This window comes from Peromyscus eremicus, chromosome 17 (genome assembly GCF_949786415.1).
Source record: "Peromyscus eremicus chromosome 17, PerEre_H2_v1, whole genome shotgun sequence".
Classification (NCBI taxonomy): Eukaryota; Metazoa; Chordata; class Mammalia; order Rodentia; family Cricetidae; genus Peromyscus; species Peromyscus eremicus.
The window spans coordinates 43,832,354-43,852,548 of NC_081433.1; the positions used below are offsets into that span (position 1 = coordinate 43,832,354).

General features: G+C 37.1%; 1 protein-coding gene across 1 annotated transcript in view; it reads left to right on the top strand.

Annotated features, from left to right (window-relative positions):
* Positions 1 to 20,195, top strand: part of Vegfc (vascular endothelial growth factor C) — a 101,639-nt gene that overhangs the window by 58,119 nt on the left and 23,325 nt on the right. The window contains exons 2-3 of the mRNA XM_059244696.1: positions 12,449 to 12,650; positions 14,927 to 15,117. Of these exons, the coding sequence (XP_059100679.1) occupies positions 12,449 to 12,650; positions 14,927 to 15,117 (393 nt within the window). The remainder of the gene's footprint in view (positions 1 to 12,448; positions 12,651 to 14,926; positions 15,118 to 20,195) is intronic.

Here is a 20,195-nt window from a genome sequence, read left to right on the forward strand (position 1 = left end):
TGTTTGAAATTTTCTGGTTCAATTAAATGGATAGTTTCCTCTAGTGAAACGTTAAACATGAATTCTGCTTATTGGCACAGAGCATTGTAGAATGTAAATATTTAATTCTAAACTTGACCTTCACAGGTCAGATTTTTTAAGCTGGAAATAAAATGTGGCCTACGATTATTCTTAAGCTAGTATCTCAGCTTTAAATTATGAATACTGGTTGCGAATTTCATTAGCATAATAGTTCTCTTCTCTTATTTAATGAAGACTTTGACTCGTCTACTTACATTATCCTATAGAAAGGTAGAAATGTCTGTCTGTGTTAAAGTTCAACTGAGTTTTTAACACCATACTCATTTGTCTAAATTCTAGTTTGTTAGAACTCGGAAAGTTATAGCAAATATTTATTATGACAGGAAATCTGTTTTTAAATCTTCATCTTCTATTAGTAAGGAGTGCTTCATTCCTTAATATCTCTGTACAAATAGTTGTATTTGCAAAGACACACCTGCCGTCAGGCTTGTGAAATTCCAACCGCACAACGCATGACGTGAAGAAATACATACTGTGGGAAGACATTGCCTAAAGCAGCCTTGACACTGAGTAATGGAACCGGCTTTAGTGATGTTCCTAAAGTAAGCAGTTAGGGATCTAGGGAATCCTGGGGTGATAAGGAAGTGTGTGTGGCTTGCCAAAGTAAGTGTTTCCCTGAGCTCACTAAGCAGACTGACCTCAGGCAAACTTAATGATGAATTAGGTATAGTGTAATAGGTAATAGTTCCTTTTCCAGCTTCCTTCAAAAGTATGTAGCTTCAGCATATTCTAACCACTAACTGCTACGCCCCTTCTCTCTCTCCCTGTCTCTCCCTTTCTCTCCCCACTCCTTCCCTATTTCTCCCTCCCTTGCCCCCCCTTTCACACACACACACACACACACACACACACACACACACACACACACACACAAAATTTCCTAAAAGCAAAATACAACTGTGGACTAAACAGTGTCATCATATAAGATGATGAGCTAATGGATATTATTTGTTCATTCTTTCATTGATTCATTCATTCAGTTCATTCATTCATTTATGTGTGTGCGTGTGTGTGCCACATGTGTGTAGATGCTATATTGGTGAAATTATTAAGGCCACTCCACGCAGTTAAAAGGGAGGTTTATTTTGTGGGGTAACTTACAAGTGGAGGGATAGGTAGGTTGCACGGTCTGGGAAAGGTGTGGCGTAGTCTGGCAGTGTTCTCTGGAGAACTCTGCTCGGTCTACCTCCAGCGTCCAGGGTCCAGGAACCAAGAGAGAAGGCGGAACATCCAGATCTCTGGTCTTCAGGGTCCTTTCTCGGCCCCGCCTTGTAGGCATGAGAGTTACTGAAGCCTCAGTGGGGGTTGGAACTTCCAGATCAAACCTGGCATGGCTACCCACTACATCACTATCAGGGTTAAAAGTGAGTAGTGGAACCCTTTGAACTATAGTTACCGGCAATAGTTTGCTACCCTATGTGGAGAGTTGGGAACTGAACGTAGATCCTCTGGGAGGGCAGAGATCTCTTGCAACCACTGAGCCATCTCTTCAGCTCTAGTAAAGAGGTTTTTAAAAAGACAATTAAAAATTGATAGTCTGCCTCTCGGAAATAAGTTCTGAAGTAGGTTTTAGTCATAGAAAGTAATTTAACAACTCATGAGTTGGTGAGAGTGCAGAATGGAAGTTTCATGTTTTGAGATGCAGTACTTCTGGTTAAATAATTCAACTTTGTTTTCCTCAACATTGTTTCATAGCAACAAATTCCTCTCCCTGACACTTTAGTAACTAATCTGGAATCCTTTAGACACAAGCACATAAACTACAGAGAATTTGTCTGGAATTAATTGCCTTAAACAAAACAGGTATGTCTTAAGATTTGCAAGTTCCTCAAAAAGCAGAAATTTTGGAAGCTGCTGTTTAGGATTCTTAGCTCTCAAAATAAACATATGTAATTTCTAGCTTAAACACTGCACTAAAGGAGAGACTTTGTTCCAGAATAACATGCCTAGAACATTCCTTGGCACACTATAGTCATTCAGTAGAAAATGGTGACTTCATGATCTTTTCTCTTTTGCCGTTTATTTAAAATACTTTGTTAAAGGTAGGGGCTGCCTAGTTAATGTGTCTCAGTCCTCTGCTCTTTACAGAGATATTGGTTAAGTACTAGAAATATAAGCTTCTCAAGGTACATCTCATGATATAGTTTTTGTTTGTGGACAGACATTATTTTTGTTGTTATCTACACCTTAAAATGTATTAGGATTTCTAAATATCAGCTGAAGAGGCAATGGAATATATATATATATATATATATATATATATATATATAATTTTTAAGAAATTAAGTAACAGACCACAGTTCTGCTTCAGGATCTTCAGGAGTATACAGGATGCTTTAGAAGAGAAAACATGTGCCAACTTTAGTTTCACACAAATAAGTAAAGCATGGACTTCAAACGTAGCCACAGTAGGGCTGGAAAAAAAGTGTAGGTACCTCCCAGTACCCCTTACCATTGTCATTCACTTTAATTCTGGACATTTCTTATATGGATTTTGCCTGCCTTTGAAGACTATCTTTCGTTTTGTGTGAGATGCATTATGTTTCCATGTAAGCCCTCGTGGGTGTTATGGTTGTTTTGAGAAACGGGCATGCAAATCCTTGAATCCTCTGGATTATATGATGCTTAAGAGTGTCTCAGCCCTTTTCAGCTGACTCTTTGCTAAAATGGAACAGCTGGTGGAATCAAGGAAGCTGTCGGTATCACCTCCACACCTTACTTAAAGTGTGGACATCAAAGAGCCATTTAAAAACCCACTAAAGATCCAGAGCTCCAGGCCAGCTTCTCATTCCTGAGACTTTTAAGCTGTCCTTAATTCTCATGAGCAGTTGCAATATGTTCTTCTGGTCTGAGATAATCATCTCCTTTTCTTCTCCCCACTTTTCATCCTCATGGGATTAAATGGGCCCTGATTACCAATGAAGAAACCCCTTTGTGGGGGTAATGATGCGCCTTAGAACTTCTTCAGGGATTTCATCATTTTGAGTACCTTTCACCTTTTGTGGAAAGGCTAAGCATGCCTTGCCACAGGGAGAAATATGTGTTCCTAGCTCCCCTACATACAGGATCATAAAGTGAAAAGAATAAAAATTAATTAATTAATGTTTCTTTGTGAATGGAAGCCTTGGAGAAAGAAAATCAATCATCTATATGAAATAGATTGGCATAATAAATTCAGTTCAAGCTTAACCATAAAAGGAAACTAATAAAACATCATTAATATGGGAAGAAATTTTAAAGAAATTAGAAAACCATAAATAAGTGTCTGGCTACTTACATACCTTATTTCACAGGATCACATTAAAATTTTACAGCTGTCCTCATGTTTCACCTGAAGAAATGAGCCCTGAAGATCATGTACACAGTAAATATGGTGGCTAAGTTTGCAAAACGAGTTCATCTATCTACACTGAACACATGTTCTTACTGTTGTATTATGCTGTGCACATAGGCTTTCTCAAAATATGATATGCTAGAAACCCCAGATCCTAGACAGATACTATATTAAGCATGTGTCTCTAGGTGGGCAATGTGTATATTTAAGTAACATGCACATATAACTGAGAAACATGAGACTTCACAGAGTGCAGGTTGTAAGAAAAACTTGAGAATGAAGAGAGCTTTGAAGTAGACCTTGCTATATAAGAATGAATACTCCTAATGTAGTGAGTGCTTAGATGTTTAGTGTTGTTACCAACGCTCTTAGCTATAATCATCCTTAGGATATACCACATATGAATCAATGGGTGTGATTCATTTGACCTGCTGATTCATGCAATGAAGAACACAAAATCTTACTTTTTTCCAAAAAAAAAAAAAAATGTAGCTGAAATTTGTGATAGAAGAAAAGGGAAATAAAATTTCAATTCTTTTGGATATCAGTGCTGTTGTTGAAAATCAGGGAATCACATGTACAGCCTAAATAGTGTGCTTAATAAATATCAAACTTCATTATAAAGCTATTATAGGTGCTGGTGATATAGTGTGAAGTAGAGTACTTGTTTACCAGCACATACCTGCAAGATCCTGGCTTCAGTCTCTAGCACCTCAATGTTAATGAATTAAACACTTAGAGTTTTGAACTAGCATAGGGGTAGATAATTAGAAAGAGGAGAAGGGGATCAGTTTTATTCTATGCCAAAGTGATGAAGCTTTGAATAAATGACACAGGATCAATTAGATGTGAAAAAATAGGATTCTGGCACCTACCTCACACAATACTGAATAAACAATTCCAGGTTCATAGTTGTCCCAAACATGAATAAAAATTTTAGAAAATAATATATGATGACATTTTCATGACCCTAAGTTAAATGTCTTTTAAAAAATATACCAGTAACATTAGCCTTGAAAAAAAATCTCTAATATCATTAGTATAAAAAAACTTTGTTCTCCAGAAATCACTATTGAATGAGTGATTTCTCATTCAGTAGGTTGTGTGCAATCTACTACCTGGTAGCATCAACTACCTGGTAGCAACAACCTGGAAACTCAAGTGCTTTTTTTAAGTACAGAACAGGGGAAGGTGTAGGCTGAAGTTTCTCTCCCGCCTCCCTGTTCCCAAATACCCAGCAGCCACTTCCCAAATAATTGACTCAGAGGCTTAATGTTAATTCCAGTATATGTCTGTGATTTACATATCCAAAGGAACACAATGAAAAGAACACTTATCCAGAGTACTTTTATAATTCTCACAAATAAAAGCACCAAAGATGGCTAACAGGAATGAATAAAGAGCTTTTAGTAGCTGCCTCTACAAACAGCTAAAGACATTAAACCACAATGGAATATTATTACATACATATTAGAGTGGCTGAAAACTTAAAAACAACTAATATTTGTTGGCAAAGACACAGAGCAAGGGAACTCATATTCAACCTTCAGAAGTGTAAATTGATACATTTATTTTGGCTTTCACTGGGCAGCTAATTATGTGATTAATTCATGAGCCTCAATTCTTTTTTTTATTGTGTACCTCCCCAAATGCATACTGCATACACATAGACTAGAGAGAGTGCAGTAGTTTGCAGAATGGAAAACCAGCAGCTTTCGTATACAGTTCATTTTCACAAACACAAGGTTGAGAAAAAAAACCCAATACTATGGATACATACTGCAGCATACCACCACTGTAAACTCAAAGCAATGTAAAATCCAATTAAAGAACCTGGAATAATGTTAGCGGCATTTAGCTGAGAATTATAATTAAAAAGCAGGATAAAGAAAGCTTCTAGGGTATACTTAGTGTTCTCTGTGCTCATCTGTTTGGGATTACAGAAATTCATTTTACAAAAGTCCACTCAAACTGTGTGGTCATGATCTAGTCACCTTCTAATGGAATATTATATGTTTATTAAAAATGTTAAAATCAGGGTTGGGGATTTAGCTCAGTGGTAGAGTGCTTGCCTAGCAAATGCAAGGCCCTGGGTTTGATCCTCAGCTCCAAAAAAAAAAAAAAAAGTTAAAATCATGCTATTGATATTACAATCGGTAATAAATAATGTCAGCATCGGTTGTTCCTTAGCCTATCAAAAAGACGTTACTAAAAATAAGCGTTTTAAAACCTATTACATGCTTTAATTTCAAGAGAAATTTCTAAATATCCATTTGTCTATGTGTGTGTTTGTGTGTTTACAGGTGTGTGTGTGGAGACACGTGAATGTGTGCTCGTGAGCATAGAGACAAGAATTGACACTGCTGCTGTGTGCCCTGTCTATTCCTTGAACCCAGAGCTTGTCGATTCCCATCTCTGTCTCTGAAGCACGAGGGTCCTGGCCTGCATTCATGTGGGTCCTGTGGGTTCAAACTGGTCTTCATGTTAGTGTTACCAGTGCTTACCCACGAAGCCAGCTCCCAAGCAGTTGGGTGCACGTTTTTCAAAGACGTAAAGCTTGCTTTTGAAATTATAACCAATACAAGGGAAATAATTCATAAACATTTGGCATTTACTTAGGAATACTATATGTGAATGAATACACTTTGCTGTTTGTTACGAGCCAAGGGAACACAGTTAAGAAATGCTTAATGTGAAAATGGAAAGCGTGCTCCCGTCACTGTGTGATACACATTAATCCAAGGACATAGTCGTATTTAAACCCACTCACTCATTCATGCCAAATTCCAAGGGATTTTATAGAGTGAAATTCATAAAAATTTCCACCTTCTGGAATGTTCTTGAGAGTAGTACATGACGTTTGCATTACGTCATCTATCTGATGAAGTTAAATTATCCCACCTTAATGAAGCCCTCTACTGCCCTCTGCAGTGTTTTACAGATGCAGCACTGTTAAACATCACCCTAAGACAATTCTGTAGGAGACTGACCTGTGAGTGTGTGATGGTGTCTTGGCCACTCTCTTCTATTAGTAGGAACACTCACATTGTTCTGAAAAAAACAAAGATATTCTAGACCTGAGTTAGATGTTTCCAGATGTCTCTAGATGGACAAGAATCAAAGCTGCCGTAAACGCTTTTTCATTATCTGCTTAATGCTGTTTGCAGTCACACCTGAGGAAAAAAAAACGGAATAATTAGTATTTATGAGGTCATTTTGCCTTGGTTCAAGAAAGCGGAATCAATGGGAGTTTAATTCTAGAGGAAAAGGTCTCGCCGGTTGTTTTCAGTGCCCTGTGCCTTCAATGTGTCCTGTTTTCCATTGCGTTGACTGCGCAGAGCTGACTGGTGAAACAGGAAGTTGGCTTTGAAATAGCATAATTAGAAGTGAATAAAGCGTTCTCCACCATATCACCCAATTTTGATAGGGAAATAATCTGATTTTTAAATTTTTCATTTCTATATGCAACCAACGAAAATGTGGCCTATTTAAAAACAACTCACAGTTTCAATGATAGGTATAAATGGCATCTATTCTTTATTAGAGAATTATTTTCAACATCTGCAATAGAACATTCCAGACAAAACTGAGAAATTCAAACTTCTTAGAGAAAGCTTTGAACACTAAACTAGAATTGAAACAACCCTTTCCAACTTTGGCCTCTGAGGCTTCAGATTTGTGTAGATGTGTTTGGCAAGAGGACTGAGTGTGAAATAAGCCCAACTCTTCACTTTCTTTGAGACCTTCCATAAAAGGACTTGATAAGGTTTTGTAAAACATTTACAAAATTCCTTTCCTTAAGATAGCATTTGAATTGCCTTGTATGGTTATGAGTTATCTCAGAGAATGCCTTAAAAGGTGAATTTTATAACTGCATGTTAAAGTCTTCCTCAAATCTAAAAGCCTCATTTTCCTGTGGTGTGTGTGTGTGTGTGTGTGTGTGTGTGTGTGTGTGTGTGTATGCTTTAAATAATTAGGATGTGATTTTAAGTTTTTATACATTTGCCCAAGAGAAAACTCCATGTGTTAGGTAAATGCCATTGTTAAGTAGGACCAAACAACCAAAATAAAACACGTTTCAGTTTTATTTATTTATTATTTATATTTATTTTATTATTATCTTAGTGGATGAGTAAATGGAATAGCCATTTACTTTAGTGATTTGATCTGACCCCATTTCAAAAAAGGCAGTCAGCAATTCTATCAGTTCCTGACCCTGTTAACTGTGGGAGGTGACATCTACCCTGGAAACTGTGGGAGGTTACATCATCTACTCTGGAAACTGTAGGAGGTGACATCTACTTTGTTAACTGTGGAAGGTGACATCATCTACTCTGCTAACTGTGGGAGGTGACATCTACCCTGGAAACTGTGGGAGGTGACATCTACTCTGTTAACTGTGGGAGGTGACATCTATTCTGTTAACTGTGGGAGGTGACATCTACCCTGGAAACTGTGGGAGGTGACATCTACTCTGAAAACTGTGGGAGGTGACATCTACTCTGAAAACTGTGGGAGGTGACATCTACTCTGTTAACTGTGGGAGGTGACATCTATTCTGTTAACTGTGGGAGGTGACATCTACCCTGGAAACTGTGGGAGGTGACATCTATTCTGTTAACTGTGGGAGGTGACATCTACCCTGAAACTGTGGGAGGTGACATCTACTCTGAAAGCTGTGGGAAGTGACATCTACTCTGGAAATTGTGGGAGGAGGTGACATCGTCTACTAATAATTTGGTTTCTTAAGCTAGAGAGGTGATCTGCATGACAAATAATACAAAAAGTTTTCTGTTTGGTAGCTTAGTCAAATTATTTTCCTACTGAGCCAATACTTTGACCATGGAATGTAAGATAAAATTATAAGGTAGATTCTGCTAGCTTATAAATTGTTTACAGTAATACAAATCATTACTAATAATATACCATTAAAGATAATATATAGCAAACTTAAAATTACAAACATCTAATATTTAAGCTTATATATTGCTATCTTATTTTTTACCCACTTCTAAAATATAGATATATTGGGTAAGCAATCAGATTTATATATACACCTTTTGGGCTCTCATAAAAATATAATAGAATGATAAACTCCTTTTCATTGACTCTTACCCATTATATCACTTCTGATTATTATCATTTGGTAACAATATATAAATTTAAGAAAAAGAAAGTTTTCATAATAGCAGTGTACGGATTTCCCCATGAGTTTCAACTCCATCCAGTTATTAATAAACATTCAGTTTATACATGCATACTATAATACTTGATAGTAGTTTGAAAAATGCTTAGCATTTGTTTATAGACTTTTAAAAACAAATTTTTATTCTTAGCAAATTCAGCATGTCTTTCATGATTCCTATCTAATATTGATCCTCTGGGATTTTTCAAGTAGAAATACATACATGCAATCGTGTCTTCTCCCTACCAGCCATCTGAGCAAACTTTAATCAAACCAAGGCATCTGAAGGAACATTAGTGTATGACATAAAGTTACCAGTTACACCTGAGAGCCCTCTTTCTTTAGGACTTTCTCAGCTTCTGTTATGGCTTTTCATAATGGAGAAGAAACATAGAATGCAGGTGAAAAGGCTCTTTCTCATTGTGTGATTCCAAGAAATAGAGATTGGTGCAACACAAGTCTTAAAAGGTCTTATTAATAGAAAACCCAGAGCCAGATATTGGGGTGAAAGCTGAAAGATCAGAGAAGCAGAACAGCCAGCCATTAGCTTACCTCTACAAAATCCTCAGTCTAAAGAGAGTGAGTTCCTGTTTCCTCATGCCTTATATGCCTTTCTGGGTCCTGCCATATTACTTCCTGGGATTAAAGGCGTGTGTCACTGCCTGGTTCTGTTTCTCTCCTGTAGGCCAGTGTGGCCTTGAACTCACAGAGATCCAAATGGATCTCTGCCTCCTGATTGGTAGGATTAAAGGTGTGTGCCAGCACTGTCTGACCTCTATGTCTAATCTAGTGGCTGGCTCTGTCCTCTGATCCTCAGGTAAGTTTTATTGGGGTACACTATATATCACCACAGATTGGCGTCATTGTTCTGCTAATGTTGACACTGAGGTGATTGTTTCCGTTGTCATTCTCTGCTCATTGCGTTGCTAACTTACCTTTGACTTTTGTTTCACCTGAAAATGTTTCACTGGGTATCTTTGGGGTCATTATTTGCTAACACATCGATGCCAAAAAGACATCCAAGGACAACTACTAATACCTCCTAGTTGATCAACCCATTTTTAACATGCAAAATTATATTCAGTTGTAGATTGCATTGAAGCTTTATTTCAAGTTATGTATCTATTTGTAAGATACTCTCTCTTTTAAACTGCAGGGAAATTCTGGAAAACGAACACCACAAATATTCAAGCAAATCACCTGAGTGTTCTAGAAAATAGTGAACATAAAGATTGAAAAGCCTGTTAAGAATAAACTCGACTTTCGTGTAAATAGCTCTTCCCTTTGAAGGATTTTTGCATGTCACTTGCTCAGTTGAAAACTCATTGTAGATTGCTGAGGACTCTTCATGTTTTCAAAAGTAGAATATAAATTGAATGCTTCACAATTAGATGGTCAAATGTAATCTTTTGGAGGAAATGTACATTCGGAAGACAAAATGTAGGTCTTCCATATACTCTATCACTATTCCTTGGAATACTAACTGAGCACCTACCACTCCATCGCCAACAGTGCTCAATTCCTAGCTTGCTAGTCACTTAGTGTGAAAATGCAGGGGTCTGATCAGAAGAAATTCTGCATCACACCTTTTGATTACAACAGTATAAAAGCTTCATTTTAACTAAGGACAATCCAATGACAGTTCCTCTGCTGTCTGCAGCAAGTGCATTATACTTTTAAGTTGTTCCCTTTGAATCATCACAAAAACTCCATGAAAAGACATTATTGCTATTTTACAAAGTAAGATGATGCTCAAAGAGTTGAAGTTTAATATTAGACAATATATTAGGAGATTTCAATTCAAGATGGAGATCATCTGGGTCTTTCAATGTTAAAAGCTATCTTTCATACAAATGTAATACTGTAATGACTGTCTAGTGGGAAATAGGAAATGGGTAGCTCAGCTTGTAACCCACTTTTATTCCATTTATTTGTTATAACCTCTTCTCTTTTCAGTGATTATTATAATTTAAATACTATATCAAAGACACATTCTATGAAATTATAAGAGCTAATATGATAGCCTGCAATGTATTTACAGATGATTATTTTTATTCTGATTATTAAGAGTTATGTGTGTACATTACTTAAAACTTATAATACAAAGTATATTAAAAACATAACTCACCCTAAGCATAATTAGTTTTTGCTGTATCTCATTTACTCAAAACAGTATACATTTATTCAATATGTAAATTTTGTTCAAAAAGTATATGTTTTGTTCTTGTGTGTTAATGTACATATTGTGTACTTTTTCCATGTTTCAATCACCATTTTGTAATGTGATTCTATTACTTTCTGTGATTTCTGTTGTTTTTTGCAACCTGTTTGACCAATTCTTTATTTTCTATATAACACTTGTTCACATTCATATATGGACAGACTTACAATGAGTTTGTAATGTATCCCTTGATAGAACAACATTAGTTATACAAAGTATAATTCCAAAGTGAATTTGCTGTCTTCACAGAAAGTGTAAGGTCCCATGAGCTTACAATACAGTATTTTCCTTGAGCCATTACAAATATATACTCCCACTGATACTCAAAAGAATTATTTTTCCCTCCGTGTGGTTATCATCCAGTGTATGTACCCATGGTCCATCTAATGTTCCGTGCATGTCCCGCATGTGGTAGAAGTGTCCTGGTGGTGCTGCTCTTCTTCGTTCAGTGAACACATGACCTATTCTGCATTTCTATGGGATATGATAAGGTCAGAAGTTGACTGTAGTCTTAGCAGAGCTGTAGGGGAAGAGCTCTAGCAATCTTGCTGTCACACACAGGCCCTCACTGTTCCTTGTTTTCTGAAGGCTATTTAACCATTAGATGCTAATAGAAGCATTATGACATTTTATCGTACTTGGCAGTTGCCAAAAATATATCTGATCACTGTTTTATTCTCTAGTTTTATTAAGGATTGATTGGCAAACAATCACACACACACACACACACACACACACACACACAATGTATTAAATAAGCCTTGATACACATGCACATGGTATTTTGAAATGCTCAGAAGCTGTTATCACATGTATCATCTCATGGAACAAGCTTCCTTCAGTCACTTTGCCTTCATAACTGTTCTCTCCATCAGTAAACATTTTAGATCTGCAAACTTTTGATTCTTGAGCTTTGTGTTATATGTGAGCGTATCCCCAAGCAAATATACCATGTATATAAAATGGGAAGTTATGATATTGTATCATTTTTCAGTAATGTTAAGATCTCCTCTAAAGTTCAACTTCAAGTATGGATTTCATGCTACCATAACTGGTCCAGCTTTTTCTCCTTTCTCTTAGTGCTAGGAATCAAGCCCACGGCTTTGAGCATTCTAAGCAAGTGCTCTATCACTAATACAGCCTTCACTCCAACTTTAAAAGTCTGTTACATAATTGTGTTTTAATTAAAATTAATATATATCTATTTTAAAGACTATATGTTTAAAGGCTAGTTGTATAGATGCTGGTACATAACTTTAGAGGAAATTCGTGTCAGTTTGCTTATGTATGGTGGGAGGGAAATATATATGTGAATAAATTTTAAACCAACAAATTTGTCAATATGCAAAAAAGCTGTGACTACAGCAAAGAATTTTAAAATCATTTTAAAAATTATATCTCACTTTTTTGTCTTAAAAACAAATACAGCTTAACTGTGCTAATTCAGAGACATTAAGTATTAATATGAATTTAATTTTACCATAAGATTTTAAAGCAAGTCAGTGTTTGTTAATAAGACTTGTAGTAGCAGATTTAGTGTCTGTCATGTTAAACCAGAAGGGTTTTGAGTTTGTCTTCCTAAACTCTCAGTGTGGTGAAGAGCTGATCTTGTACTTTTGTCTGACAGGCTTTCACAGGCAAAGACCTGGAGGAGCAGTTGCGGTCCGTGTCCAGTGTGGATGAGCTCATGTCTGTCCTGTACCCAGACTACTGGAAAATGTACAAGTGCCAGCTAAGGAAAGGTGGCTGGCAGCAGCCCACCCTCAACACCAGGACAGGGGACACAGTAAAATTTGCTGCTGCACATTATAACACAGAGATCCTGAAAAGTAAGTACGGGCAACGAAGTGCGTGAAGAGCCTCAGGCGTTCCACAGTGGTGATGATGATGGTGTGGGCCTTTGCTTCCAGCTCAATATACCTTAAGTCCTCCCACAATAAAGAAAATAGAAGCGGCCGGGCGGTGGTGGCGCACGCCTTTAATCCCAGCACTCGGGAGGCAGAGCCAGGTGGATCTCTGTGAGTTCGAGGCCAGCCTAGACTACCAAGTGAGTTCCAGGAAAGGTGCAAAACTACACAGAGAAACCCTGTCTCGAAAAACCAAAAAAATAAAAAAAAAATAAAAAAAGAAAGAAAATAGAAGTGAGCAGAAGTACTTTGAATAAAACACTTGGGGAATTCTTTTTACATAGTTAGATGATTTCTTGAAATTCATAACTAGGAGACACATGCATATGAACACACTTTTATTTTGAGAATTGAGACAATAGTAAACTGTAAACATGTGAAAATACTTAATAAATTTTCTAGTACTGTGTTAATTTATTTGAGTTACTTAGGTTAGTTTAATGGTTTCTGTCTCAAGAAAATGGATATTTTAAGAAAAACAGCATTGCATGAATTTTCTTTTTTTATTTCAATTTAAACATGCTCAATTTCACTTTTGTGCTAGAATATTTATTCATTGTGCATAAGATGCATAAAACTCTGGGCACTATTTTCATAGACAGGTGGACAGACAGACAAACACACACTGAAAGTAATGAAAGAAAAATAGTTGCTCGCTACACCTGACCTTCCGAAAGCTATTTTCTGGCTCATTACCTCAGAGATAACTGACTCAGAATTGCCTTTTATGAAGTAGCTAAATAGCTACCATAACATTTCACAAAAACATTATGATGTTGTGTAAAATGGTGTAATATGAGTGGACAGGCCAATTTAGAAAAAGCTTTCTTTAGTTTTGAATATTTCTGTGTTTTAAAGTTTGATATTGGGGACAGGTAGATGACTCAGTAAGCAAGACAGCTTGCTATGCAAGCACAAAGACCTGAGTCTGAATCCCCAGGACCCATGTAAAGGTATGCATAGCTACGGGTGCCTATAACCCCAGCATTGCAGAGAACAGACAACAGAAATTCCTGTGAACTAGATCGTCAGCCAGCTTAGCGTCTGGCTCACTGAGAAAACCTATCTCAAGACAAGATAGAGAATGATAGAGGAGCCAAGTCTTCTTCTAGCTCTGTGGCACCCCACCACACACACACACACACACACACACACACACAATATGATAGTGCAAAGTATGTTTAAAGCAAAACCAGACAAATTAACTGGAATCATGGTGGAATAACCCATAATTTATTGTCCTTAAAAAGTGTTACTTTAGAGGAAATATGGAAGACATAAACTACAGCACTTAGAAACTGCATCATTTTTATTATAGTAGAGTCAATAGTATCACAGGAAAGCCAACAACTTATGGAAGCAGACGTCCAAGAGAAAGCATATGAAGGGAATAGGAAATTTGATTTTCCTGAAAAGAGTCAGTTTAGGTTACAAGTTGTAATAGGTGGAAAATAACCTTGCTTTACACATAGCTACTGTCATGACATTATCCAAAAGTGTCGGATAGCTTGCCTGAAAACGAGTTTTGAATTGACACCGAAACCATACTTTTCTTTTCATTTACTTGTCAGTTTAAAAAGAAAAGCAGAAACATGTTGTTTACTTTTGCTTCATTACCACAAAAATTGTACATGCCAGGCAAAGGGCGTGGCTTTGCTTTTGCACATCTTGTAAACATCCATATATTAAATTTTCCTTTTTTTAAGCAAGAATAACCAAACATTTGTGTTAGGATAATGGTGTAACTTTTTAAATCCTTAACTCAATTCTAATTTTTTGTTACCTCCTTGTAGAAATCATTTTAACAGGAAACTTCCTCAGTCATCCTGCTAAATCTTATTTACATTCCCATACAGTCAGTGGTTTCTTTAATTTTTTACACTAAATCTTAAAGTCTCAAGTCAAATATGATTAACTCTTATGTTTTTTGGTTGTGAGCCTAGCCTTTAAGGGCTGAGCCATCTCTCCAGGCAACAGGAAGTCAAGGACTGTCCCACTGAGGGAAGCTTCAGAAAGAGTAAGCCTCAGTGGATTCATTTGGGAGCTGGGTAGTGGGCCTCTCAATGACTCAAAGAGCAAAGAATAAAAAACAACCAACAACAACAACAAAAATATATGATGAACTTCCCGACGCTGTAGGCTTTGTTTCTCCCTTGGTGGCTTCTGTGTAACTTACTGACTTCCCTATGACTCTACAGGTATTGATCATGAGTGGAGAAAGACTCAATGCATGCCACGTGAGGTGTGTATAGATGTGGGGAAGGAGTTTGGAGCAGCCACAAACACCTTCTTTAAACCTCCATGTGTGTCCGTCTACAGATGTGGGGGCTGCTGCAACAGCGAGGGGCTCCAGTGCATGAACTCCAGCACAGGTTACCTCAGCAAGACGGTAGGTATTTCAAAGCTCGTTTCTGTGTGAGAGCCCTCTCTGTCATCCGGGGAATAGGAACGTAGACTTCCGATCCCATTACAGCGACTTACTTCAAGTGGGAAGGTCTTATGTTTTCTTGGGGGAATGAAGTAAATGTTTCAATTAGCCTGTGTTTTGGAAGCTCCAGTTTCACAAAGAAAGAAATGAATGCATTATAAACTCTGCTCCTACAGTAGAGTCAAAGTCTAGTCAAGAAAACAATAAATATGCATGACATAATACAATTGCATGTGTGTATACAGAGTTATACTATATATCATCTACAGCATACGTAGAATATAGAATATATATGTCTACCTGCACTATGTATACACTCATTTATAGCTGTGTTTGTGTTGAACTTTAACAATAACCATCATCAGGGACTAGAGAGAGAACTCAGTTGTTAACATTGCTTAATTTGGAAGCACACGGTTCTGAGCTCAATATCTAGTACCAATGTACTGCACAGTCATATGGGTTTACAATTCCTATGCTAAGGAGTCAAAGACAGGCTCACTAGCCAGCCAAGCTAACTCAATAAGCAAGCCCATGTCTCAGTGAGAGACACTGTCTCTAGTACTCTAGTAACACAGTAGATGGCTTCTGAAATATTATACCTGAGGTTGACCTCTGGCTGTCATATGTACATGAACTTGTACTCCCTCACACATGGACACCACACACACACACACACACACACACACACACACACACACACACACACACACCAACCATTTTTCATTTAGCAACAAAGTGCTTATTTAAACATTTAAGTTTAAATCCTCTGGCTTTAGAAATGTAGCAGAAATACACACTCAAAATATAGAGTTAAATAATCACACACTGTGGTGCAATGAAAAAGGAAAAAAAATTGAAACTGTGATTTAATTTGCACAGTGTAAAATTTTGTCAAATTGATTGTTTACTGCACACACACTTTAGCTGATCAACAATTGTTTATCAGCTAAACATTATCTTACTTTGTTGTAATGTCAATGACTGTGGAAATTAAGACCATTCTCTCAATTATTACTGGTCTATCCAGTTAAAAATTAATCTTTAAGCCTAACTAAGAGGTTTGTGTGATGGTACTAGGGCAAAGGGGAGTAGGTGATCCCTACGAATTGAAGAGAGCCAAGAAAACAGGATGTACAAGAAGGGTCAGACAATAGTATATTAGGAGATACTGAAGGGTAAGTTACAGGGCAGTCATCGGGCCTTGGTGAATACTATAATCTTATTCTAAAGGCAATGGGGCTCAGTAAATGACTTTTAAGCTGAGGAATGACAATATTACACATGTCTTGTTTACAATAACATGCCGGTGTTAACATGAGAACAGGGGGTAGAGGTGGAAGAGAGGAAATTGAGGTGTGGAAAGCAGAAAGGATACCATCTCACTAACTGGGAAGAGCAGCAAAGGCACCTTGGTGCACTATGACAGTGGAAACATGGGGATTCGCGAAACTTGGGGGACGGCTAACATTTGTCTGGAGACCCCTCTTATCCAATTGCACACTCATGGTCTCTCATCTACCACTGTGTTTGCTTTTCATGGTGATCCACTCCACGTCTCTCCTGGTTTCCATAATCCATACTTAAAATTGTGACTCAGCTTGCTTGCTCCTAGAAAGTCGGGCAGTATGCCTATGATTGCCTGAGAAGCAACCAAGTCAACCTCAATTTTCCCCATTTCCAATTTATTGTTACACTGTCATCAATTTGCTCAAGCCAAGCATTCTTTAAACTGAAAGTTCAATCAAGAATTCCACTAAATAAACGTAACTTCCAAGTATCTCTGGAACCCAGATAATGTCTTCACTCTGATGTTGTCCACATTTATCTCTGACTAGGACCATAAAACATGAATCTAACAGCTACTGTCCTACGTCCATACTTAGTTCCTTCCAACACACTTGCAACATTTTGTAGTGATGTAAACTCCTTCCAGTAGTACTGTATTCTTGAGTCTGGGCCAGCATTTATCCAGTGTACTGACAAGCTTGTGTTTGCCTGTTGGAATACCCAGAAAAGCATGTGCCCTCATCCACAAAGACCGAAAGTTGAAATACGTTTTATCGTTCCCTTCTTTAAGACGTGATTTCCCGGGCCCGCCATAATCCCTGCCTCTCAGCTCCCATCTCTGATTGCTTTGACCCTCAAAAGCTGCTTTTCACTGCTCCTTAGATTCCGTTAACTCTTGGATCATGTAGCTGTTCTCCTGCCCATCATTTCAGTGTTGTGCAGCCTGTCAGAAACATCACCTGACTTCTTCCTGCTTGGTTCCCCAAGTCTCCGTTTACCCAGTGAGGCTCTGCTCACCCTCAGGGTTACTTATTCAAGCCATTTCTGCATTTCCATGACATCGTGCTGTAATTGTTCCATAGCTACTTTTGTTACCCATCATTCGCCATCATCACATCACCTGTCATGTTTTTATTTTTGTTCTTTATTCTTTTCCCTTAACTCCAAGAAAACAAAAAATGTTCATTAACCTAGAGAATACAGTACAATACTTAGCACGTAGTAAACACTTAGCCTGAGTAGAGTGAATACTCAAGTAAAAGGATATTACTTCAAGATCAGAGGTTGAGTTTGGGATATGCTGGTTTTTGAGTTTGAAAATACTAAAAGGTGCAGATATTAGAGTGACGTTGGACGTAGAATTCTAGTGATGTGGCTGGGTCTATTAACTTTTGATTTGAGAGAAAGCATCATGTTGCTAATTGTTATTTGAAATGAAGTTTAATGTGCTTATTAATAGCAAATTTATTTATCAGAAGAGAAAAAAACAAATGCCAAGGTAAAATCAGCATTCATTATTTATTGTTATTCATGATTCATTATTTACCTCAGCCACTACTTCGCTTTATTTTGTAAAACCATGCTCTCCTCCTACCCACAGGATCTTCTTGCATGGTTTTATTTAGATTAAAAGAATGCATTTAACTTAAATTCAGTTAAATGAGTGGTATCTTATACTGTTTTACAGTAAGTTGTAACATATACATCCTGTCCAAATAGGATTTAATATGTGGCCACGATAATTGTATTTGGGGCTGGAGAGATCACTCAGAGGTTAGGAATCCTGATCTCATACAGGAACAGAGTTCAATTCCCAGCACCAAGATCTGGTGGGTCACAAAGGCCCGTAACTTCGGCTTGGGGGGATCTACCTTCCCTACTGTACATATCCCCCACGTCTGCATATACATACACAAAATGAAAACTCAACTTATAAAATAAAATTAATATTCATCCAGTCATTAAAAGTGGTGTAGGTGTTATGAATGAGGACTCCACCAGTTTATGGAAGTCTATTCAATGAACTTTATATCCCAAGTGGCTAAAGCATGAAACTCCCCAAGGCAGGAAGGAGTGGTCAGTTATGTTTTCTGTTTTTAATGCAGTTTGTTATATCTACTTGATAACTTTCTCCTAAGTTTATAAAAAAAAATCTTACCAATTTACATGTGAGAATGTGTGAAGATTTCTCTCCAATTTAAAAAAAATAACTTTCTTACTGCTAAATTTCTTTAAGGTAAAAGAAAAAACAAAAACAAAACAAAAAACCCAAACAAATATTTAAAAAAAACCATGCAGCTTTATTTTGTTAAAGTTTCAGACACATATTTGAGCAATCAAAGTCACCAGTCTGAGTCATATAAACTTTAAGAACACCAGGACTTCAAGTGTTGTGTCTGGATTGTTGATTTTTTTTTAAATGGAAACTTCATAGAAATGTTTTCTTATGGGTCTCCGTGAAGGGCAGGTTATCAGAATGCGTGAGGAAGCCAGTTTCTAGTTGCAAAGTAAAACCACATGGGCTGAGCATTCCAAACTGAAGTAATCAATAACAACTGCTCAGAGGCATCCCCCTTGAACATCCAGAAACATACAGATTGGATGCCATCTTCACCTCTTGCATAAACATGCCCTAAGTGTATTTTCTTTTGTGAAGTTGTATATTTAGGAGACAAAAACCGAAAGCTAAAGTGAATCTTGCAGAAAGTAAATTATTTGGTGGTGAAAGTAAAGGCAGAAGAAGACATCTTTGAAGCCACACGCCTGGTGTAAGAAGCTCTCGAATATTCCTTTTTACCCTAAATGCCATCCTAAAGATGGGAATAAGTGAAGAAAAGTTACTAGGACCATGGATCTCACTGGAAGGCCTGAATTTTGCTCTGAAGAAACTGGGCCCTTTTTGCATAATCATTAGCACCAGGCCAGAGCTGCCTGCCTAGCCTTCATGAGCTAATTGTGAGCATTGTTTAAAATGCGGTGTTTCCATCGCAAAAAGAATTCTCAATTTATGTTTCATTATTTTTATAAAATCACATAAACATATGTATTCCCCAAAACATTCCTGTCTATATTTAAATAAAATTTGTCATAATCTCTTTGTAGCATAATATATTTATGCCTCAGTATAGACTGGAAAGTTGTAGTAAAAGTGGGCATACTATTGCTTTGTACTGTAGCTGGAAACGCTTCTTCCAGAACGCTGCGGTAGTGGGAAAGATTAATTTATTCCACTCATATTTATTCATATATTGGATAAATAGAATGTGATTTGTGTTGTATCTTTAGCAAGTTAATATTTGGCAAGTAAAGTTAAGAAAACAGATTTTATCTTGATGGGGAGAAAGAGCCCAGGAAGGGTTAGCAGAAAGTTTTGCAATAGTCATATTTTCCTGAAGAGAGTAATGTAGGCATCTGTAGAACATGCTAATTTGGTCCAATAAAGATATTGATATGTTAAAATTCTATCAAGTACTCTGAAAACTCCTGATTTGGGGTTTTAACCTATTTGGAACACAGTGTATGAATTTCATGCATGACAGTATGTTAAAATTTAGTTCAGAGCTGGATGTCAAAACTGTCTTCTCTCTGCTTTTCATTCCAGATCCCATCTATGTTCCACAGGCTTTGAACAGCTGCATGTGCTGTTCATGTGCTTTGAACTTTCGTCTTTTCCCATTTTTAGAAATTATTAGTTTAAATGTTTGGTAGTTTAAAGTCTGATTTTACTATTGCTAGTGTACGCTCTAGCC